This window comes from Garra rufa, chromosome 14, assembly GCF_049309525.1.
Source record: "Garra rufa chromosome 14, GarRuf1.0, whole genome shotgun sequence".
In the NCBI taxonomy this organism is placed as follows: Eukaryota; Metazoa; Chordata; class Actinopteri; order Cypriniformes; family Cyprinidae; genus Garra; species Garra rufa.
Genome location: NC_133374.1, coordinates 821,038 through 846,767, shown reverse-complemented (window position 1 = coordinate 846,767; position 25,730 = coordinate 821,038). Strand labels below are relative to the sequence as shown.

The 25,730-nt window shown below is 24.9% G+C and overlaps 1 protein-coding gene across 1 annotated transcript in view; it reads right to left on the bottom strand.

Annotated features, from left to right (window-relative positions):
* The window catches only part of lrfn1 (leucine rich repeat and fibronectin type III domain containing 1), a 90,380-nt gene that overhangs the window by 13,091 nt on the left and 51,559 nt on the right, over positions 1 to 25,730 (bottom strand). Inside the window, exons 2-5 of the mRNA XM_073817880.1 lie at positions 17,184 to 17,563; positions 13,958 to 14,479; positions 12,115 to 12,471; positions 10,376 to 10,509 (exon numbers count right to left, since the gene is read on the bottom strand). Of these exons, the coding sequence (XP_073673981.1) occupies positions 10,376 to 10,509; positions 12,115 to 12,471; positions 13,958 to 14,479; positions 17,184 to 17,543 (1,373 nt within the window). The 5' untranslated portion in view covers positions 17,544 to 17,563. The remainder of the gene's footprint in view (positions 1 to 10,375; positions 10,510 to 12,114; positions 12,472 to 13,957; positions 14,480 to 17,183; positions 17,564 to 25,730) is intronic.

Genomic DNA, 25,730 nt, shown 5'->3' with positions numbered 1-25,730 from the left:
CAAAAATTAAACAATGACATTTATTAATAGTAATGCTAACATAAATATTAATATGAATTAACTGATTGAATTAATAATAATAAAATTATTTGTATTATAAGAAATTTTTTTTTTTAAATTATTTAATTTAAAAAATTGTTTTGCTTCAGGACCAAACTGAACTGCTTGGATTAATAAATATAAATATTATAATAATAATAATATTATTATTATTATTATTATTATTATTATTATTATTATTATTATTATTAATTTAATATTAATATATTGCTAAATTATTATAAAAAATTGCTGCAGGAACAAACACAGTTCCAAAACTGATTATTGTGCAAAAATAAAACAATGACATTTATTAATATTACTACTAACGTAAATATTAATATGAATTAACTGATTGGATTAATAATAATAATAATAATAATAATAATAATAATAATAATAATAATAATAATAATAATAATAATAATAATAATAACAGTAGTAGTATTTTTTTAATTAACAATATTATTTTAATATTTATTTATTGCTAAATTATTTAAACAAAAAAACATTTTTTGCTTCAGGACCAAACTGAACTGATTGGATTAATTAATATATTATTATTATTATTATTATTATTAATAATAATTATTTAATTATTATTTTTATTTTTTTGCTTCAGGACCAAACAGTCCCAAAACTAATTATTGTGCAAAAATGAAACAATGACATTTATTATTATTAATTAGGGGTGTGACGAGACACTCAGCTCACGAGACGAGACGAGACACGAGATTGGGTTCACGAGATCGAGACGAGACGAGATTTTAAGAAAACTAAAACAGACTTTTATTTAACTTAGTTGCACAAGCCTTAACATTCAATGGTCTTCTTCTTTTTAATAAACTTCTTAATGAACTTCTTCCTCTACAAATTGAAACTAAAATGTTATAAAAGTTAAAATAATATTTAAAAAATAAATAAAAAATACAATTATATATTTCTCCTTTTTTCCAAAGCAAACAATATGTGCAAAACAAAAAGTTCTTCTCTGTCAATACAGACGGCAAATAGTGCAAACAGATCCTGACCAAGTATGTCACTTCTTCCTCTACAAATTGAAACTAAAATAAAATGTTATAAAAGTTAAAATAAAATAAATAAAATTATATATTTCTCCTTTTTTCAAGTGCAAACAATATAAGCAAAACAAGAAGTTCTTCTCTGTCATTTACAGACTGAGATGTATCAAGTATGTCACTGACAACTACACATCCATGTTCTTTTTTAAGAATATTAGCATGTCCACATTTTCTGGCAGTAGTTGGGATCTTTGCGCATTGACTATGTCTCCAGCTGTGGAAAAGATGCGCTCACTGCTCGTATTAGCCGCGCTGTACGGCATTGTTTGCTTGCAGTGTCTGCATATTGTCCGTGTCTTATCACTTACTCTCTTGCCATTAATCATTTCTGTCGGGAACCCAAAATGCTGCCAAACAAAAGATTTGAACGTGGTGGGGGCATCTTCAATTTCAATATCTGTATTGTCCGTCATTTTGCTGCTTCTTGGATCACGATTTGAACGTGGCGGGTGCGTAGTAAATAGTAATGCCTGTGTTTTCCGGTTGCTTGTTGGATAACAAATCTCGCGAGACAGAATTTTAATGCGACGAGCAATCTCGCCAAATTTCATCTCGCGAGATCTCGTCACACCCCTATTATTAATGCTAACATAAATAATAATATGAATGAACTGATTGGAATAATAATAATAATAATAATAATAATAATAATAATAATAATAATAATAATAATAATTTATTGCTAAATTATTATAAAAAAATTGCTGCAGGAACAAACACAGTTCCAAAACTGCAGTATTTTTTTATTTATTAACAATATTATTTTAATATTTGTTTATTGCTAAATTATTTAATTAAAAATAGTTTTGCTTCAGGACCAACTGAACTGATTGGATTAATAAATATAATAATAATAATATATACTATAATAATAATAATAATAATAATAACACTATTAGTTTAATATTAATTTATTGCAAAAATTATTTAATAAAAAAAAATGTTTTGCTTCAGGACTAAACACAGTACCAAAACTAATTATCGTGCAAAAATGAAACAATGACATTTATTATTATCAATGCTAACATAAATATTAATATGAATTAACTAATTGGATTATTATTATTATTATTATTAATAATAATAATAATAATAATAATAATAATAATAATAATAATAATAATAATAATAATAATAATAATAATAATAATAATAATTTTTATTAACAATATTAATTTATTATTAATTTATTGATCAATTATTTAATAAAAAAAAATGTCTTGCTTCAGGACCAAACACAGTCCACAACGGCATTAATTAATATTATTAATATTTAATATTTATTAATATTAATAATTATTAAGATTAATGACAATATTAATATTAACATACATATTAATATGAATTAACTGATTACATTAATAATAATAATAATAATAATAATAATAATAATAATAATAATAATAACAATATTTTTTATTAACAATATTAGTTTAATATTCGTTTATTGCTAAATTATTTAATTAAAAATGTTTTATTACTATTATTATTATCATCTATTGTTATTATTATTCAAAATCCACACAATGTCCATGTTGACACTTCTGTCATAATACTGTATACTTGGACACAAGTTTAAAATGTTTATTTTTTGCATTTTTTGCATAGTTTTGCTGATTGAATCAGAGCAGAAAACTGTTTTCATTCTGTCTTACTGCCATAAAAAACGATCATACTATCTTATCATGCTTGAGAAGTGCTGATTGAGCAGCCGCTTTCAGCAAAAGCATTGCTCCGCTGCTCTCATTCTGTGCAAACATCCTCCTGCCTTTAGCTCCAGAGCGACTGACTGTATTCCTGTCCTCCCACACTGAGCCTCAGTAAACACATCTGCTAATATTGAGATTCTCCCGATAAATACCAGCTCTGACATTTACTTTCTGTGTCCACTCCGGCTAAACGCTCTAACTAACCGTCCTAACCAAACATGTGCTGCAAAAACATCGCTCTCCATTAAAAAGCAGGTTGAGTTTGCCGTCTGATCTCCCCAGAAAGTGTAGATAAAGTTATCTTCAGAGGAATTGAATTCTGTCTGTAAGTGCCCTGCCATTTAGAGCCAGTCTGAAGGGTTCAAAAGATGGAAATCAATTCCCAGTTCAAATATCCAGTCTCTCTGCTGTTTGCTTGCGTGTGTTTCTCTGGCGTCTGTTTTAGAAGTGTGTGGTTGTCCTGAATCAGAATGAACTGAAGTGAAGAGGAGCATCGTGCTGTCTTCATAATGCACCATCCTTTAAAACTAACTGTGAATCTCACTAAAGCAGTTGAGAACTTGGCCGACTCACTCCGAAATAAAAAGAAAAATATGAAATTAGTTTTGCATAAAGATGATAGTTTTTATGGCATTAAGAGAGTTTTTCAGACAGTTTTTAATGCAAGAAAATCTTTCATTTGAAAGGATAATTTAAATAGTAGTGATAAAGTAGTGAATAATATTAAAATAATTTTTTTGCATTGTGATATATTTCCTGATAACTGAGCATCTACATTACTATAATGCAAAAAATCTGTAATGTAAAAAAAAAAAAAAAAAAATATATATATATATATATATATATATATATATATTAAAGTATTAAATATTAAACATAGTTTTTGTATATTAAGTAGGACAATTTTGTCCTCTCATTAATGTAACATTTGTCTCTTATTCTAATTAATGTAATGCAAAAAATTTAAACATAAAAAGTGCAGAAAATCCTGTAAATAGTAGTAATAAAATAAAAAAGTAAATAAAAAATAATAATAAATCGTCCTGATCTTCCTGATAATTAAGCAAAAGAATAAAATTAAATAAAATTAATTAATTAAATAAAAAATTAAATAATTTAGTAACAAATAAATAAAAAAGTGGTAACACTTTATAACTACACACTATGAGTCATTAGTTAAGCATTGGTAAATAGTTAATTAATAATTTATAAAGCATTATTCCTATCTTAATTGAAATTTGTAAGCAGTTTATAAATACAGCTATGAATGCTTTATTCTTGTTTTATAAGCATCTGTATAATATGCTTAATAACTGTATTTTCATACTTTATTAGGGATCAGTTAATCATTTCTAAATTAAGCATTACATTATTTACAAACCGGTTAGTTAGTAGTTGTAAGTGGTTCATGAGATCATTTAGAAAGTGATTCATAAACCATTTGAATGCACATTTATACATATTATTATTCAGACATATATTAACAGTTAGTCAAGTGTGTTAATAAATGCTTTAATAACACTTATTCCTACTGTAACTCATAATTAATTCAGGCAGTTATAAAACATTTACTATTTATTATACAGATGCTTATAAAACAAGAATAAAGCATTTATAGCTGTATTTATAAACTGCTTACAAATGTCTATTGAGATAGGAATAATGCTTTATAAATTATTAATTAACCAATGCTTAACTAATGACTCATAGTGTGTAGTTATTATAAAGTGTTACCAAAAAAGTATACATCACAACAGTATTTGTTTGTAAATTCTCATTACTGTAATGCAAAAAAACTGTAATGTAAAAAAACTAAATAATAATATAAAAAATAGAAATAAAATTATATATAATATATTGAAACATTAAATATTAATATTAATATTTTTGTATGTTAATTAGGAAAATTTTGTCTCTTACTCTAATTAATGTAATGCAAAAAATAAAAATCTAAAATAAATAAATAAAATAAAATAAAGTATATTTTCATGATAATTAAGCATATTTTACTTTCTAAAGTAAAAAAACTACAAATAAGTACAATTATTTTTGTATATAATATAATAGTAATGAATATAATTTTTTTTGCATTGTGACATCATTTTCCTTATAATTAATCATATTTTACCATCTAAAATGTCATTACTATCATGTGAAAAAGCAACAAAAATAAATGAATAAATAAATTAAATTAAATTAAAATAATTCAGTAACAAATAAAATAAGGTATACATCACGACAGCATTTGTTTGCAAATTCTCATTAGTGTAATGCAAGAAAATTCGTCATTTGAAAAGATAATTTAAATAGTAATAATAAAATAATTATTAATATATTTTAAGCATATTTTACTCTCCAGATTCTCATTAGTGTAATGCAAAATATCTGTAGTGTGAAAAAATAAATGATTTAAATAGTCATATAATAAATAAATACTAAATTTTTTTATTGTGACAATTTTCCTGATAATTGAACATATTTTACCTTACTATAATGCAAAAAAACCAGTCATGTAAAAAGGCTTCAAATAGCAATAAAATAAAACAGTAAATAATTTTTAACCATTTTTTGTATTGTGACATGATTTTCCTGATAATTAAGAACATGTTGCCCTCTGAATGCATATTAATGTAATGCAGAAAAAAAAAAAAAAATATGTAAAATCATTAAAATAATAATAATAAAACAGAATAAAATAGAAAATATTATCTTATAAAATATGCCTGGTAACAATCTTCCTGATACCAAAAAACAATAATATATAAGTAGTAATATAATAAAATACTAATTAATAATTAATATACTGTTTTGCTTTGTGACATAATTTTCCTTATAATTAAGCATATTTACCCTCTAAATTATCTTTACTGTAATGCAAAAAAAAAAAACTATAATATGAAAAGAATTTATACAATTACTTAACTAAAATGAATATTATTTTTTGCATTGATAATGAAGCATATTTTACCCTCTAAATTCTCATTACTATAATGCAAAAATGTATCAAATTATTTTAGTAATATAATAAAATAGTAATTAATATTAAATCATATATTTTTGAATTGTGACATAATTTTTTCTAAACATTTGTTGGTGCGATTTATCCAGGAGCTCGGGGTAGTCTGATTTAACTTAAAGCCATTTTTTTAAACACGGACGTGACTGACCTGTTCACTATCAGCTCAATCTGGGCTTTTAACACGGACACAGTCTGACCTTCAAACCTCACGGCGAGATCTCCGTCCCATTGTTGGAGAAACTTTGCCTCTTTTCTGAGAGTCTTTGGGGTTCTCAATAATTCAGCTGATCTTTAAAGCACCTGTTATTATGTAAATGTGGGATTTGTGTGTGTTGCCCTTCGGTCCAGTGCAGATCCCTGAAGATGATTTGATTCACAGAAGCGAACGGAGGTCTGACGTTTCTCTTTATTTCTCGTGACTGTAGACGAATCGCCAAAAGCTAAACGTGCTGCAATAAACTGACAGCAATTTCGTGAGTCTTTCTGAAAATGAGTGTTTGTCCTTGAACGCAGTGTCTGTGATTTATTCAAATTGTGACAATTTTCCTGATGATTCTCATTAGTGTAATGCAAAATATCTGTAGTGTGAAAAAAAATTAATGATTTAAATAGTAATACCAAAGAAATAAGCTATATATTTAATTTAATTGACCATTTATTAATTTATTAAAGTATATACTCCTAAAAATTAAGCATATTTTACTATCTAAAGTCTAAAAACAACCTATAATATGGAAAAAAATATATACAATTATTTATGTAGTATATAATAAAATACAATAAATTAGTAATTCATGTTAAATAATATATATTTTTGCATTGTGACATCATTTTCCTTATAAGTAAGCATATTTTCCCCTCTAAAATGTCATTACTGTTATGCAAAAAAAAATAAAAAATTAAATACTACTAATAAAATGATGGATAATAATTTTTTGCATTGTGATATAATTTTTTTTTCTTATAAGTAAGCATATTTTACTATCTAAAATGTCATTACTGTAATGCAAAAAATAAATAAAGAAAAATAAAATAAATCAGTAACAAATAAAATTAAGTATAAAAAAATGATATAGATAATAAATAAATAATAAAATAACGTATAATCTATGTAAAAAAAATAAATACAACTATTTAAATAGTATATAATAAAATATAATAACATAAGAATTTAATATTAAGTAATATATGTTTTTGCATTGTGGCATCATTTTCCTTATAAGTAAACATATTTTACCCTGTAAAAGAATTATAATAAAATAAAGATACTGTTAATAATAATTTATGTGTAAATAATGTATAGTAATTGTTTTAGAATAAAGCAGATACATATAAACTATTCAAATAATAATAATAATAATAATAATAATAATAATAATAATAATAATAATAATAATAATAATACCAATAATGGCTTCTTTAAAATTCTAAATAAAATTTAAAATAATTCTTTCAAATTCTAAATAAAATTTTAAATAATTCTTTAAAATTCTAAATAAAATTTAAAATATTTTTTTAAATTACAAATTTAAAATGTAACTAAAATAATTATTTGTGAGCTAAAATAATACGATTCTACTTAATTATAATTATTTACTTATAAAATAAATAAGTACTGTTAGTTATTGTAATTTATGTATTGTAAATAAGTAAATAATATATAGTACTTTTTAGAATAAAGAAGACAAATAATAATAAACAAATAATAATAACAATAATAATAGCTTCTTTAAAATTATAAATAAAATTGTAAATAATTCTTTAAAATTACAAATTTAAAATGTAACTAAAATAATTATTTGTGAGCTAAAATAATATTTCTATTTAATTATAATTATGCACTTATAAAATAAAAAAGTGTTAAGTACTGTAATTTATGTATTGTAAATCAGTATATAAAATATTAAAACAATAATAACAGTGTCTTTAAAATTCTAAATTAAATAAATTAAATTTTAAACAATTATTTAAAATGACAAATTAAAAATGTTACTTTAAAATAATTATTTGTGATCTAAAATAATATTTATTTTTTAATTATAATTACGTACTTACACAATTTTTTAAAAGTGTTAAGTATTGTAATTTATGTATTGTGAATAAGTAAATATTATGTAGACTAAGCAGATAAATGTAAAATATTTAAATAATAATAATAATAATAGTGTCTTTAAAATTCTAAATGAAATAAATCAAACTTTAAAAAATTATTTAAAATAACAAATTTAAAATTTTACTTTAAAATAATTATTTGTGAGCTAAAATAATACGGTTTCTATTTAAGTATGTACTTAAAATTAAAAAATATTGTTAATATATGGTAATTTATGTATTGTAAATGAGTAATATAAAATAATAAAATATTCAAATAATAATAACAAAAATAATAGCTTATATTTTGACTATAGACAAATCCTCAAATGCTAAACGTGCTGCAACAACCTGACGGCAATTTGGTGACTCTTTCTGAAAATGAGTGTTTGTCCTTGATCGCAGTGATTCATTCACATTCCCAGTGTTTCCTCAGGTTTATTGAAAAGGGAAAAGGTTTTAATGTGAAGCCCTGTCACGTGTAATGATGGCCTGACGGTGCTCCACTGTGTGTTTGCGGTGTTCAGAGAGATGAAGGTGTGTTTAAAGCACGGCAGATTGTGGCGTAATGCACTAGTGTCCTGCAGCGAGGCCAATTAATGTCACAAGTGTTTTACCGCTCGCTAGCGGTGCGCCGACGCAGACGTTAAAGTGCATTATCTGAGCGCAGGCCTGTACTGCACAGCACTGAATCACACGGATCATCTGTCCTCAATCACACTGTAAATCTGAACCTTCATCGGATCCGGAGAACACACTCTATGATTCACTAAAAGACCCTGATCTAGGTCCAGATCTATTGTCAATCTTTCTATCTGGTTTGACACAGTGAGGTTTTTTAACATTTACTGTGTCTGACCTTTAATCCTGAGATTTCTTTTTTCTCTGCTCAGTCTTTGTGGTTATCAATAATTCAGCTGATCTTTAAACAGCCTGTTATTATGTAAATTTGCTCCAGTTTTAGTTTGTATGTCACCTTTCATTCTTTTAAAGAGCTTTGTGCCTGGTTCAATTCATGCATGCACACAATAATATTTTTAACTTATAACAACAGAGGAAAAAAAAAAAAAAAAAAAAAAAAAAAAAATATATATATATATATATATATATATATAATATTAATAATATTAATAAATTATTAATAATAAATTAAATAATAATATAAATTAAATTAACTTTAAAAATAAAGCAGACAAATACACAAAAATACAATTTCTATTTAATTACAATTATGTACTTATAAAATATTGTGTAAATAACTAAATAATATATAGTTTTTTTAAAATATTCAAATAATATTCAAATAATAATAGCTCCTGTAAGACTTTAAATACAATAAGTTGCATATAAAAAAATGCAATATAAAATATATCATATCTCCCTCTCTCTCTATATATATATTTGTTTATTTTTGTTAACTTTTAAAAATAAAGCAGACAAATACTCAATTTTTTTTATTTAATTGAAATTATGTATTTATAAAAACTGTGAATTATTGTAAATTATGTATTGTAAATAAGTAAATACATATAATATTTTTGTAATAAATATTTAAATAATAATAATAGCTTCTGTAAAAATCTAAATACAATAAATATTACATCAAATTTTAATTATTTAAAAAAAAAACAATATATTTTATTTTATTTTATTTTATTTTATTTTATTTTATTTTATTTTATTTTATTTTATTTTATTTTATTTTATTTTATTTTATTTTATTTTATTTTATTTTATTTTATTTTATTTTATTATTTTATTTTATTTTCAAATACAATTTGTGCCAAGGAATGATTCTCAGTTTGTTTTTGTTTTTTTTTCCCATGGAAAAAAAAAATGTTTTTCTTAAAAACAAATCTGAGAATCATTCCTTGGCACAAATTGTATTTGAAAATAAAATAAAATAAAATAAAATAAAATAAAATAAAATAAAATAAATTGTTTTTTTAAATAATTAATATCTGACTAAAAAAATAAAAAGATAACAATATATAATATATTTTATTATAATCACAAAGATGATGAAATAACAATAAGTTACCATAATAATCAATTTCATTATTTTTAAGATTAATTATTTTATAATAATAATAATAACAACAATTATTATTACCATCATCATAAAAACTATAGCTCTTTCTTTTTTCTTTCTACAAAGAATAAAAGTCTAACATCTATAATTAGAGTCCATTCTGACTATCTATCTAACTCAATTTCATTTAGCCTGTAAAAGCTGGTTAACTCAAACACACAAGTGTGTTTTAATCCAGGATGATTTACAGTAGATAGATTAGACAGCTGACTAATTGGCGTCTGGAGTGATCTGAGGTTAAGTGCTTCATTTAAAGACACAACAGGGGATCTGAGAAGCCGTTCATTTCATTAGTCACGTCTGCCTTTATGTCTCATAAAAGAAGACTTTCTTTTTTTTTTACCTGTACACCAGGGTGTCGTCCACAGTGCTGTTGTACTGGATCTGGTACATCCTGATCCCGGGAATGTGGCGTTCGGACGGCCAGTGGATGACGGCTGAGTTTGCGGTCAGGTTTTCCACCACCACCCTCTTGTTCTGAATAAAATAAAATAAAATAAAATACTTTGGATAAAAAACAGTTAGAAAAAAATATAATATAAAATAAAATAAAAAATAATAAATAAATAAATAAAACAAACAAAACATTTTGGATAAAACAACCTGCATAAAAAAATAAATCAATGAAAACAAAATAATTTGATGCAATAGACCTGCATCAAAATATATAAATAAATAAAATGAAAAATAACTAGAAAACTTTACATGTAAAAAGTTGAATGGAAATAACAGTTAAAATTGAATAAAATAAATAAATAAAAACATAATTTTTGGGATAAAAAAAACTGCCTAAAATAAATAAATACATAAAATAAAAACAACTATAAACTTTTACATGGCCAATAGTACCTGCATAAAAATGCATAAAATAAAATAAAATAAAATAAAATAAAATAAAATAAAATAAAATAAAATAAAATAAAATAAAATAAAATAAAATAAAATAAAATAAAATAAAATAAAATAATTTTGCAAAAAAATAAATAAAATTACACTTTGCATAACAGACCTGCATAAAAAACAAATAAATACATACAGAAAATTAAAAATAACTAGAAAACTTTACTTGGTCAATAGTCCAATGGAAATAACAGTTAAATTTGGATAAAATAAAATAAAATAATTAAAACAAAACATTTTGGATAAAAAAACCTGAATAAAAATAAATAAATATATAAAATAAAAACTAGAAAATTTTACATGGCCAATAGTCATATGTAAATAACAAGATAAAATAAAATAAAATAAAATAAAATAAAATACTTTGGATAAAAGATCTGCATATAAATAAATAAATACATTAAAATAACTAGAAAGGTTTACATGGCCAATAGTCTAATGGAAATAACTGAATAAAATAAAATAAAATAAAATAAAATAAAATAAAATAAAATAAAATAAAATAAAATAAAATAAAATAAAATAAAATAAAATAAAATAAAATAAAATAAAATAAAATAAAATAAAATAAAATAAAATACTTTGGATAAAAAACCTGCATATAAATAAATTAATTAATTAATTAAAATAACTAGAAAATTTTACATGGCCAATAGTCCTATGTAGATAACAAAATAAAATAAAATAAAATAAAATAAAATAAACTTTGGATAAAAGATCTGCATATAAATAAATAAATACATTAAAATAACTAGAAAGGTTTACATGGCCAATAGTCTAATGAAAATAACTGAATAAAATAAAATAAAATAAAATAAAATAAAATAAAATAAAATAAAATAAAATAAAATAAAATAAAATAAAATAAAATAAAATAAAATAAAATAAAATACTTTGGATAAAAAACCTGCATATAAATAAATAAATAAATTAAAATAACTAGAAAATTTGACATGGCCAATAGTCCTATGTAAATAACAAAAAAAAAAAAAAAAAAATACTTTGGATAAAAGATCTGCATAAAAAAATAAAATAAAATAAAAAAATAACTATACAATTTTACATGACAAATAGTCCAGTGCATAGACAGACAAATAAATAAACTTGAACATTTTACATGGCCAATTGTCCAATGGAAATTACATTTGAATGAAATAAAATAAAATACTTTGGATAAAAGACCTGCGGTTTGGTGTCGTTGCTGCCGGATTTGGTGGATGTGGTGATGTCCGAGAGTCCTGGATCTGCCTCCCTCATGTGGCCCGTGTTGTTGACGAAGAGCGGCAGCGGGATCATGTTGACTTCGACGGCTGCGGTGGCGATGCCGGCCGCGTTGGAGGCCACGCAGTTGAAGGCGCCGCTGTCTTTTAGGGTTGTGATCAGGATGTCCAGCGTGCCGTTGTCGTATAGGATGGTGCGCGAGTTGTTGTGCACCAGTTTGCCGTCGGGAAAGCGCCAGTGAATGGTGGGATCGGGGTCGCCCATCGCCTTACACTTCAGAGTCACGCCCTGACCCTCCATTACATAGGGTTTGGTGACCTGCGTGGAGCATGACGTTAAAAACAGTGTTGTTATTTGTTCTCATTAAATAAATAAATATAGAAATAAATACATAACATGAAAAATGACTAGTTATTTTACATGTCAAAAGTCCAATGGAAATACCAGTTACATTTTAATAAAATAAAATAAAACTCTTTGGATAAAAACCTGTATAAAAATACATAAATTAATAAAATTAGAAATAACTAGAACATAAAAATAAATAAATAAATAAATAAATAATTAAATAACATTAAAAATAACTAGAAAATTTTTACATGGCCAATGGAAATAACAGTTGAATTTGAATAAAATGAAATAAAATACCTGCATAAAAAAAAAAAAAAAAAAAATAACCAGAAAATTTTACATGGCCAATATTCCAATGGAAATAACAGTTGAATTCGAATGAAATAAAATAAAATACCTGCATAAAAATAAATAAATAAAGTAAAATAAAAATAAAAACTACAAAATTTTACATGGCCAATATTCCAATGGAAATAACAGTTCAATCTGAATTAAAATAAAATACTTTGGATAAAAGACCTGTGTAAAAATAATAATAATAATAATAATTAATTAATAAATAACTAGAAAATTTTACATGGCCAATGGTCCATTCAAAATAACAGTTACATTTGAATAATAAATAAATAAATAAACAAATAAATAAATAAATAAGTAAATAAATAAAATAAAATACCTGCATAAAAATGAATAAATAAATAAAATAATAAACATTTCTAGTTGTTTTTATTTTATTCATTTATTTTATGCAGGTTTTTTTATCCAAAATATTTTATTTTATTTTATTTATTTATTTTTTATTCAAATGTAACTGTTATTTCATTAGACTATTGTCCATTTTTAATTCTGTAGTTTTTTTTTATTTTTATGTATTTATTTGTTTATTTTTTATGCTGGTCTTTTATCCAAAGTATTTTATTTTATTTTATTCATATTTTATTTATTTCGACTGGACTGTTTGCCATGTAAAATGTTCTAGTTATTTATTTATATTTATTTATTTATATATTGTATTTCATTTATTTTATTATTCATGAAAACTATTCTAATTATTTTTAATTTTATATTTTCATTTATTTATTCATTTTTCTGCAGGTCTTTTATCCTTTATTTTATTGTATTTTATTTTACTGTTATTTCCATTAGACTATTGGCCATGTAAACTTTTCTAGTTCTTTTTAATTTTATTTATTCATTCATTTTTATGCATTTTTATGCAAGTACTATTGGCCATGTAAACATTTCTAGTTGTTTTTATTTTATGTATTTATTTATTTTATGCAGGTTTTTTATCCAAAATGTTTTATTTTATTTTATTTATTTATTTTTCATTCAAATTAAACTGTTATTTCATAGGACTATTGGCCGTGTAAAATTTTCTAGTTATTTCTATATATATTGTATATTATATAAATTTTTTATGTTTTTTTTTCATGCAGTAGAGTTTGCTGACCTGGTGTTTGGTGATGAGCGGCGGTTCGCAGATGAACTCCTCCTCCTGAATGGACCAGAAGTACTTGTCCATGAGGTGTTCAGGCGAAGCGCAGGTCTCCAGATCGTCCTCCCTCGTCAGGCGGCGCAACCACAGCAGCTCGCAGTTACAGTGCAACGGGTTTCCTCCGAAACTCACCGTCAGCTTAGACGAGCTGGACGCTTTGGGGTCGGACAGGACCTGCGCGTGCTGGAACAGCGTGTCCGGCGGCAGCGTCTGCAGACGATTGGACGTCATGTCCAGCCGCACCAGCTTGGTGAGGAGCGTGAAGGTCCCCGCGTCGATGTGGTCGATCAGATTGTGGTCCAGCGTCAGGGTGTTGATGTTGGCCATCCTGCCGATGGCTTCCCACGGTAACGTCCTCAGGTTGTTGTAGGACAGATCCAGGTCCTCGATGGTGGAGACGAACTCGTCGAAGGAGGACAGTTCGATGATGTGGATCTGATTATTGCCCAGGATCAGGTGCCTCAGGTTGATCAGACCCTAAACAATCACAATCACAATCAGAATGAGCTTTATTGCCACATACGAGGAATTTGTTTTCTTATTTGTTCACTTGTTTTGAGAATAGAAGAAGTAAATAAGAAGGAATAATATTATACAATTTGCATCTACAGGAATATTACAATAGATTCAAAAAGGTAAACAAAGTATGTGTGTTGGATAAATACATGTATAAGTGTATACAGTGGCATGCGAAAGTTTGGGAACTTCTTGCGGAATCTGTGAAAATCGGACAAAAATTTTTTAGTACTGTCCTGAGTAAGATATTTTACATAAAAGATGTTTGCATATAGTTCACAAGACGAGAAAAAAAAAAAAAAAAAAAAGCTGCAACTTGACCAGAAAGTTTGAAAAAGTTGTAAAAGTTCGAAAAGATTTTAAGTTTTAAAAGTTTGATGATTATCAGATTAGATTGAAGTTTAAAGTAGTTTTAAACCTTAAAGCTTGAATGTTTTGAAGGGAATCCAGTCAGTCAGATTGATTAACAGGATTAGCATGTTGATAGCATGTTTCTAGCATGATTAGCGTGTTGTTAGCATGATTAACAAGTTACTAGCGTGTTGCTAGCATTATTAGCATGTTACTAGCTTGATTAACATGTCACTAGCATGTTTCTAGCATGATTAGCAAGTTACTAGCATGATTCTATCACGATTAGCATATTACTAGCATGAAGCAAGCATGATTCCATCATGATTAGCATGTTACTAGCATGTTGTTAGTATAATTCAAGCATTATTAACAAGTTACTAGCATGTTGCTAACATGATTCTAGCATGATTACATGTTAACAGCATTTTTCTAGCATGGTTACCATGTTATTAGCATGTTGCTAGCATGGTTTTATCATGATTAGCATGTTACCAGCATGTTGCTAGCATGTTTCTATCATGATTAACATGTTACTAGCATGTTGTCAACATGATTAGCATGTTACTAGCATGTTGTTAGCATGATTCTAACATGATTAGCAGCATGTTGCTAGCATGATTCTAACGTAACGTTTTTAGCATTATTAACATGTTACTAACATGTTTCTATCATGATTAACATGTTACTAGCATGTTTCTATCATGATTAGCATGTTACTAGCATGTTGCTAGCATGATTCTAGCATGATTAGCAGCATGTTGCTAGCATGATTCTAACATAACATTTTTAACATTGTTAACAAGTTACTAGCATGTTTCTATCATGATTAACATGTTACTAGCATGTTTCTATCATGATTAACATGTTACTAGCATGTTTCTATCATGATTAGCATGTTACTAGCATGTTGTTATCATGATTCTAGCATGATTCGCAGCAGGTTGCTAGCATGATTCTAACGTAACGTTTTTAGCATGATTAGCATGTTACTAGCATGTTGTTATCATGATTCTAGCATGATTACCAGCATGTTGCTATAATGATTCTAACATAAATAACATGTTTTAGCATTATCAACATGTTACTACCATGTTAGCATGTTGCTAGCATGATTCTAGCATGATTAGCATGTTGCTAGCATGATTAGCATGTTATTAGCATGTTGCTAGCATGATTCTAACATAACATGTTTCTATCATGATTAGCATGTCACTAGCATGTTTTGCATGTTAAGCATATTACTAGCATGTTTCTAGCATGATTAACATGTTTCTAGCATGATTAGCATGTTACTAGCATGTTGTTAGCAAGATTAGAATGTTACATGTTTCTAGCATGATTAGCATGTTAACATGTCGTTAACATGATTTTATGATTACCATGAGTAGCATGTTGCTAGCATGATTTTATGATAAGCATTTTACTAGCATGTTGTTAACATGATTAGAATGTTACTAGCATGTCTCTAGCATGATTAGCATGTTGTCAACATGTTGCTGGCATGATTTTATGAATAACATGTTACTAGCATGCTAACATGTTGCTGGCATGATTTCATGAATAACATGTTACTAGCATGATTAGCATGTTGTTGACATGTTGCTAGCATGATTTTATGATAAGCATGTTTCTAGCATGATTAGCATGGTGTTGACATGTTGCTAGCATGATTTTATGATTAGCATGTTACTAGCATGTCTCTAGCATGATTAGCATGTTGTTAACATGTTGCTGGCATGATTTTATGAATAACATGTTTCTAGCATGATTAGCATGTTGTTGACATGTTGCTAGCATGATTTTATGATTAGTATGTTACTAGCATGAATAGCATGTTACTGGAATGTTGCTAGCATGATTTTATGATAAGCATGTTTCTAGCATGATTAGCATGGTGTTGACATGTTGCTAGCATGATTTTATGATTAGCATGTTACTAGCATGAACATTCCGTCAATGTAAGTCTATAGGATTTTTCCCAGCTTTATTCGTCACTTTTAGAAAAAACGCAAGTCCGATCAGTTAGAAAAGATACAGCACCTGGAGTCAGATCAGTCTGAAGATCTGGGCTAAGAGCTGGGCTCTAGGAGGAGGAGCAGTCAACAGTTTTAGTAAGAAGATTAATAATAAGTTTAAATAGCATTTCAGTAAGTTGGCTTTCTCAAGCCAACTCAAATAGCATGCATTTTGTATGATCTCTTGTCTCTCTCATTTTCACAGATTCTGCAAGGGGTTCCCAAACTTCCGCATGCCACTGTTAACAGTGTTGTGTGTTCCCCAGTTATTGTCAAGTGTTGATGAGATGGATTGCCTTCAGCTGGTCACTGTTGATGAGCGTCAGCCGGTTTCCGTCCATGTGGAGCGCTCTCAGAGCCCTGAGGCCCACGAAGGCGTGCGGCGCGATCTGGCTGATGGTGTTGCGGGACAGAGTGAGGTGCACCAGGCTCGTCATGTTCAAGAAGTCTTTCCGGCGGACGGCCGTGATGAAGTTGTCGGTCAGCCGGAGCTCCACGGTCTTGCGGTCGATGGTGGGCGGCACGAACAGCAGTCCGGTTTTGGCACAGAGGAGCGTGAGCGTGGGAGAGATGGTCTGACAGATGCAGCGACCCGGACAATGTTGAGCCTTCACCAGCGCTCCGAACACCAGCACATAAAACACCAGCCTCTCCATGATTCATCAGCTTACTAAACCTGCACAAACACACGGAAAACACAGGTCAGGATTCACACAAACACACACATGCTTGTGCATTTCATAGGAAACAGGACACACAAAACTTATTTTAACTAACTTTTAGAAATAAAATTACTAAAACAATTAAAACATTTTTATATACACACAATTAAAATTTTTAGTTGCCATGTTGAAGCACTAACATGAAATAAATAGAAAATAATAATAAATAAAAAACAGTTTTATTTTAAACTTAGATTTCAATTAAAAAAATAAAAATAAACTATACATAATAAAAACTTAAAACATAAAATAAGCAAACAACAAAAATAAATTAAATCTAAATTGTAAATAAACAAATCAAAAATGGCAAAAGCACATAACAAAATGACTAAAATGAAATAAAAACTTAAAATATAAAATAAAAAATGCAAAAAAACAAAAACAAAAGCACATTACAGAATTACAAAAAAACAACAATAAAATAAATTGAAAATTGTAAATAAATTGTAAATAACCCAAAAATGGCAAAAGCACATAAAATTACTAAAATGAAATAAAAACTTAAAATATAAAATACAAAATGCTAAAAAACAAAAAGCACATTACAGAATTACAAAAAAATATAATAACAGTAAAATAAAATAAAAAACAAAAATAAAAATAGACCTAGTTTTATTTCTAAACTAAGATTTAAATTAAAATATAATGTATATATATATATATATATATATATATATATATATATATATATATATATATATATATATATATATTATATAATGTAAATAAATTAAAACAAAATGGCAAAATCGCATAACAAAATTACTAACATTACCTTAAAATTTAAAATATAAAATAAAAACACAACAAAGTTACAAAAAATAAATTAACATCGAAATGAAAACTTAAAATATAAGATAAAAAACTAAAATAAAAATAAATCTAGGTTTATTTCTAAAGTAAAATAAAAATCAAAATAAATTAAACCTAAGTAGTAATTGCAACTAAAAACTAAAATGGCAAAAGTACATAACAAAATTACTCAAATGAAATAAAAATGTAAAATCTAAATTAAAAAACAACAGCATGTAAAAAAATATAAAACTCAAATTCCTAAATAAAAAACTAAAATAAAAATACATCTAGTTTTCTAAATGTATTTTTTAAATTAAAATAAATTAAACCTAAGTAGTAATTAAAACTAAAAACTAAAATGACAAAAGTGCATAACAAAATTACTAAATATAAACTTTGTATAAAAAGTATAAAACATATAAAAACACACAATTAAAAGTTGCCATGTTGAAGCACTAACATGACAGAATTACAAAAAAAATAAATAAAATAAAATAAAAAATAAAAAATAAATCCAGTTTTATTTTTTAAACTTAAAGTTCAATTTAAAAATACCTAAATTATAAATAATAAAAAAATTACAAAATTTCTATAATTAAACAAAAACTTAAAACATAAAATAAGCAAACAACAAAAATAAATTAAACCTAAATTGTAAATAAACTAATCAAAAATGGCAAAAGCAAATAACAAAATTACAAAAAAATATAATAACAGTGAACTGAAAATTTTAAATATAAAATCAAAAAACTAAAATAAAAACACACCTAGTTTTATTTCTAAACTAAGATTTCAATTAAAATATAATGTATAATATATATATATTATATAATGTAAATAAATTAAAACAAAATGGCAAAATCGCATAACAAAATTACTAACATTACCTTAAAATTTAAAATATAAAATAAAAACACAACAAAGTTACAAAAAATAAATTAACATCGAAATGAAAACTTAAAATATAAGATAAAAAACTAAAATAAAAATAAATCTAGGTTTATTTCTAAAGTAAAATAAAAATCAAAATAAATTAAACCTAAGTAGTAATTGCAACTAAAAACTAAAATGGCAAAAGTACATAACAAAATTACTCAAATGAAATAAAAATGTAAAATCTAAATTAAAAAACAACAGCATGTAAAAAAATATAAAACTCAAATTCCTAAATAAAAAACTAAAATAAAAATACATCTAGTTTTCTAAATGTATTTTTTAAATTAAAATAAATTAAACCTAAGTAGTAATTAAAACTAAAAACTAAAATGACAAAAGTGCATAACAAAATTACTAAATATAAACTTTGTATAAAAAGTATAAAACATATAAAAACACACAATTAAAAGTTGCCATGTTGAAGCACTAACATGACAGAATTACAAAAAAAATAAATAAAATAAAATAAAAAATAAAAAATAAATCCAGTTTTATTTTTTAAACTTAAAGTTCAATTTAAAAATACCTAAATTATAAATAATAAAAAAATTACAAAATTTCTATAATTAAACAAAAACTTAAAACATAAAATAAGCAAACAACAAAAATAAATTAAACCTAAATTGTAAATAAACTAATCAAAAATGGCAAAAGCAAATAACAAAATTACAAAAAAATATAATAACAGTGAACTGAAAATTTTAAATATAAAATCAAAAAACTAAAATAAAAACACACCTAGTTTTATTTCTAAACTAAGATTTCAATTAAAATATAATGTATAATATATATATAATATATAATGTAAATAAATGAAAACAAAAATGGCAAAATCACAAAACAAAATTACTAAAATTACATAAGAATTTAAAATATAAAATAAAAAACAACAAAATTACAAAAAATAAATTAACATCGAAATGAAATCTCAAAATGTAAAAAAACTAAAATAAAAATACATCTAGTTTTATTTCTCAAGTAAAAATTGAAATAAATATAATTTAAACCTAAGTAGTAATTAAAACTAAAACCTAAAATGACAAAAGTACATAACAAAATTATTGTAAAAATATAAACTTAAATTAAAATAAAAAATAAAATTGTTGAATAATGTTTTAAATGTTTTAATATAGTAGAATAATGTTTTATTTCTAAACTGAAATAAAAATAAATTAAAACTAAATTGTAAATAAACAAAACCAAAAATGACAAAAGCATTTAACAAAATTACTAAAATTAAACAAAAAAGTTAAATAAAAAATATATATTATTTTTGTTTCTTATCATAAGTACATTATTTATTAACAAAATTACAAAAAAAAGTACATTTAAAGGAAAACTGACATAAATTAACATTTGAATGTCAATAAATAAAGTCTACAAACAAGCAATCATTGATTAATATTTTAAATCAAGGCTATTAAATAATCAATATTTGTCTATATTACATATTTCAGTAATTTACATAATTGATCTGACATAAATAAACATTTAGAGATGTCAATCAATCAATAATGCATTGATATCTTAAATTAAGGCTCTGACATCCTCAATTTGACATATTTCCAAGCCAATAATGTGAGGCAGAATTTATTCTATCCCTGGTGAACCAATTTTTGGTTCATTTCAAAACACAGTTTTTTCAAAAACAACCCCAGTTACCAATTAAATTACTATACTGGATGAAAAATGTGAAGACTTCACTTGAGAAAAACATGCGCTTTTGAATGATTCACAATAAGAACATGTCTTAAAGTAATCTTTTCATCATAAATCGGGAGCTTGCGGCGAGGTTACTGACCCTCTCAATCCTCCTATAGCTTATTAAAGCTTTTCCTAACCTCTTTCTGCGAGTCCAAGGAAAAGAATCTCATCCCATACAAACCAGCCTTAGAAAATCAGCCCCAATCCTTGATCTCTGCCACGTCTTTCTTATTACACTCTCCACAACACAATGCTGATAGACATTTTCCTCCCTCTGATATCTCTAATCAAGGGCTGTGTGAAAGTAATAGCTTTTAGCTTTTCGCTTTAAAAAAATAAAATCAAAATAAAAAACATCCGGTTTTCTTTCTAAAATAAATGTGAAAAAAAAAAAACGAATAGTAAATTGCAAAATACATAACAAAACAACTAAAAATAAACAAAAATTAAAATAAAAAAATCCAAATTAAATAGAAATAGCATAAGTACATTATATTATATAAAAGGGAATTCAGTAAAAAAATACTAAAATTAAACTAAAACTTAAAATATAAAATAAAAAACTGGAGTAAAAATACATTTAGTTTTCTTTCTAAAATAAATTTGAAATAAAAATAAATTAAACTATAAATACTACAAATAAATGAACTTTTAAAATATAAAATAAAAAACTAAAATAAAAATACATCTAGTTTTCTTTCTAAAGTAAAGTTAAAATTAAAATTAATTAATAATAACTAAACCTAAAAATAACAGAAAATGGGAAAAGCGTATAACAAATTGACTAAAACTAAACAAATAAAATTAAATGAAAACTAAAATAAAAATGGCACAAGCACATAACAAAATTACTAAAATTAAACTAAAACTAAACAAAAAAAGTTTTCTTTCTAAAAATAAAATTGAAATAAAAATAAATGAAACCTAAATAGTAAATGGCAAAAGTGACTAACAAAAAAATCTCAAATTTAAATGAAACTAAACTAAAAATGAAATCAATTAAAGCTAAACAAAAACAAAAATGGCAGAAGCACATATAAAATTACTAATTAAACTAGAACTTAAAATATGAAATAAAAAATTAAACACATCTAATTTTCTTTCTAAAATAAAATTTAAATAAAATAAATTAAACCTAAATAGGAAATGGCAAAAGTGCATAACGAAATGACTAAAATTAAACTAAAGCTTTAAATATAAAATGAACTGAAATTAAAATACATCTAGTTTTCTTTCTAAAATAAAATTGAAATAACAATAAAACAAATTAAACCTAAATAGAAAATTACAAAAGTGTGTAACAAAATGACTAAAAATAAACAAAAATTTAAATGAAAACTAAAATAAAAATAAAATGTTTTATTTCTAAACTAAAACTCAAGTCAATTAAACCTAAATTGTAAATAAACAAAAACGGCAAAAATTAATTTAGCCATTTTTAAAATTAATACAATTATAAAAATTAAACTAAAACTTAAAATATAAAATAAAAAAGAAATAAAAATGTTTTATCTCTAAAATAAAATTTAAATAAAAACAAATTAAACCTAAATAGTAAAACTAATAGTAAATTGCAAAAGTACATAAACAAATGACTACAAATAAACAAAAATTAAAATGAAAACTCAAAATCTGAAATAAAAACTAAAATAAAACTAAAATGTTTTATTTCTAAACTACAAAATTAAAAATCTAAATTATATATAAGCACACTTACAAAATGACAAAATTACTACAAATAAATGAACATCTTAATATAAAATAAAAAACTAAAATAAAAATACATCTCTAATAAATTAAACCTAAATAGTAAAATAAACAAAAATTTTAAACTAAAAAAAAAAAAAAAATCTAAATTAATTGTAAGTAAATAAAAACAAAAATGACAAGTGAGCATAACAAAATGACTAAAATTAACTCAAAACTTAAAGTATAAAATAATAATAATAATAACAAATACATCTTTAATAAATTAAACCTAAATAGTAAAAAAAATAAATAAAACTAAAATAGTTCTTTTTAATTAATTGTAAGTAAATAAAAAAAATGACAAGTGAGCATAACAAAATGACTAAAATTAACTCAAAACTTAAAGTATAAAATAATAATAATAATAATAATAATAATAATAATAATAATAATAATAATAATAATAATAATAACAAATACATCTTTAATAAATTAAACCTAAATAGTAAAATAAACAAAAATTTTAAACAAAAATTAAAAAAAAAATCTAAATTAATTGTAAGTAAATAAAAACAAAAATGGCAAAAGAGCATAACAAAATGACTAAAATTAACTCAAAACTTAAAGTATAAAATAATAATAATAATAATAATAATAATAATAATAATAATAACAAATACATCTTTAATAAATTAAACCTAAATAGTAAAATAAACAAAAATTTTAAACTAAAATGTAAAAAAATTCTAAATTAATTGTAAGTAAATAAAAACAAAAATGGCAAAAGAGCATAACAAAATGACTAAAATTAACTCAAAACTTAAAGTATAAAATAATAATAATAATAACAAATACATCTTTAATAAATTAAACCTAAATAGTAAAAAAAAAAAAAATTAAAACTAAAATAGTTATTTTTAATTAATTGTAAGTAAATAAAAAAAATGACAAGTGAGCATAACAAAATGACTAAAATTAACTCAAAACTTAAAGTATAAAATAATAATAATAATAATAATAATAATAATAATAACAAATACATCTTTAATAAATTAAAATTGTAAGTAAATAAAAACAAAAATGGCAAAAGAGCATAACAAAATGACTAAAATTAACTCAAAACTTAAAGTATAAAATAATAATAATAATAATAATAATAATAATAACAAATACATCTTTAATAAATTAAACCTAAATAGTAAAATAAACAAAAATTTTAAACAAAAATTAAAAAAAAAATCTAAATTAATTGTAAGTAAATAAAAACAAAAATGGCAAAAGAGCATAACAAAATGACTAAAATTAACTCAAAACTTAAAAGTATAAAATAATAATAATAATAATAATAATAATAATAACAATAACAAATACATCTTTAATAAATTAAACCTAAATAGTAAAATAAACAAAAATTCTAAATTAATTGTAAGTAAATAAAAACAAAAATGCTAAGTGAGCATAACAAAATGACTAAAATTATACAAAAATGGCAAAAACTGACCCTCTCAATCCTTATTAAAGCTTTTCCTAACCTCTTCCTGAGTCCTTATCCCACACAAACCAGCCTCAGAAAATCAGCCCCAATCCTTGCTCTCTGCCACGTCTTTCTTATGACACTCTCCACAACACAATGCGGATAGAGATTTCCTCTCTCTGATACCTCATAATGGAGGGCCGTGTGAAATCTCAGAGTAATAGCTTTTGTGCGCCGCGGACCGATTCTGAGCCGAAGTAACGCTGCGGAAAATTAGACGCTTGTAGGAGAGACTTAATTGTCCTATAAATTGTGGCAATAAAGCAGAAGGGACGCGGAGGAATAAAGCGGCGTTTGATCTACGTGGGTCAGGCTCTGGACGCGGTTTGATGGCTCCTCGCGCTCTTTCATCCCCATTTAGCCGTATTGATTTCTGCACTCAGAGATTCGGCTCTGAATCGAAAGGGTGGAGAATAAATAGCTGAAAAATCATCCGTCACATCAGGTGTCTTTCTTTCTGTAATCTCTCCATCTTTGCTGTGTTTTTCTGTCTTGTGTAACGTCTAACCAATGTTTTATTCATCGGTTTCCTTCGCTCTGTAGCTCTCCATCCAAGTTCATATGACAAGATTGAGATTTATGGTGCAGGTTGTAATATAATGAGATCATGTATGAAAATGACTAAATGAAAAAATCTTTTGAGTGTTATGAAGTCTCTTTGGTTAATGGGTTTTGTTCTTTTTTGCTTCATATATGAAAGCAACACCACACTGACTGCAATATGCCAGGAGTAGATTTAATACAGTCCATTCGATTAAGCTTTATTAAGTTATATTAAATTCATGATATATTCATGAGGATTTTGCTGATGATATAAAATAAAGCAACACACCACTGTCATTAGAAAGAAATGACAAAATTTCACTAAATCGCAAAATTAGTCTTAGTATTGATATGTACAGCGCCTTGCAAAAGTATTCATACCCCTTCATTTTTTTTCACATTTTGTTTTGTTGCAGCGTTATGTTAAAATGCTTTAAATTAGTTTTTCCCCTCATCAGTTTACACTCCATACACCATAATAATGACAAAGCAAAACCAGATTTGCAAATTTTACAAATTTATTAAAAATAAAACACTGAAATAAGTACATTGCATAAGTATTCATAACCTTAACTCAGTACATAGTTGAAGCACCTTTAGTCTTTTTGGGTCTGATGTGACAAGCTTTGCACATCTGCATTTGGCAATTATCTTTGCCTCACCTTTTCACCTCTCCATCTCTGTCAGCTTGGATGAAGGCGGGCAGACATTTTCTAGAGTCCTAGTTGCTCCAATCGTCTTCCATTATGGAGAATGCTTCTGTCAACCTTCAATGCAGCAGATTTGTTTCTGAACTCTTCCCTCGATCATCGCCTTAACGCAAGTCTATCACTGAGCTCTACAGGCAGTTATCTTGACCTCAAGACTTGTTTTTTTTTGCTCTGAGATGCATTTTCAGCTGTTAGACCTTTTCTGAGAGG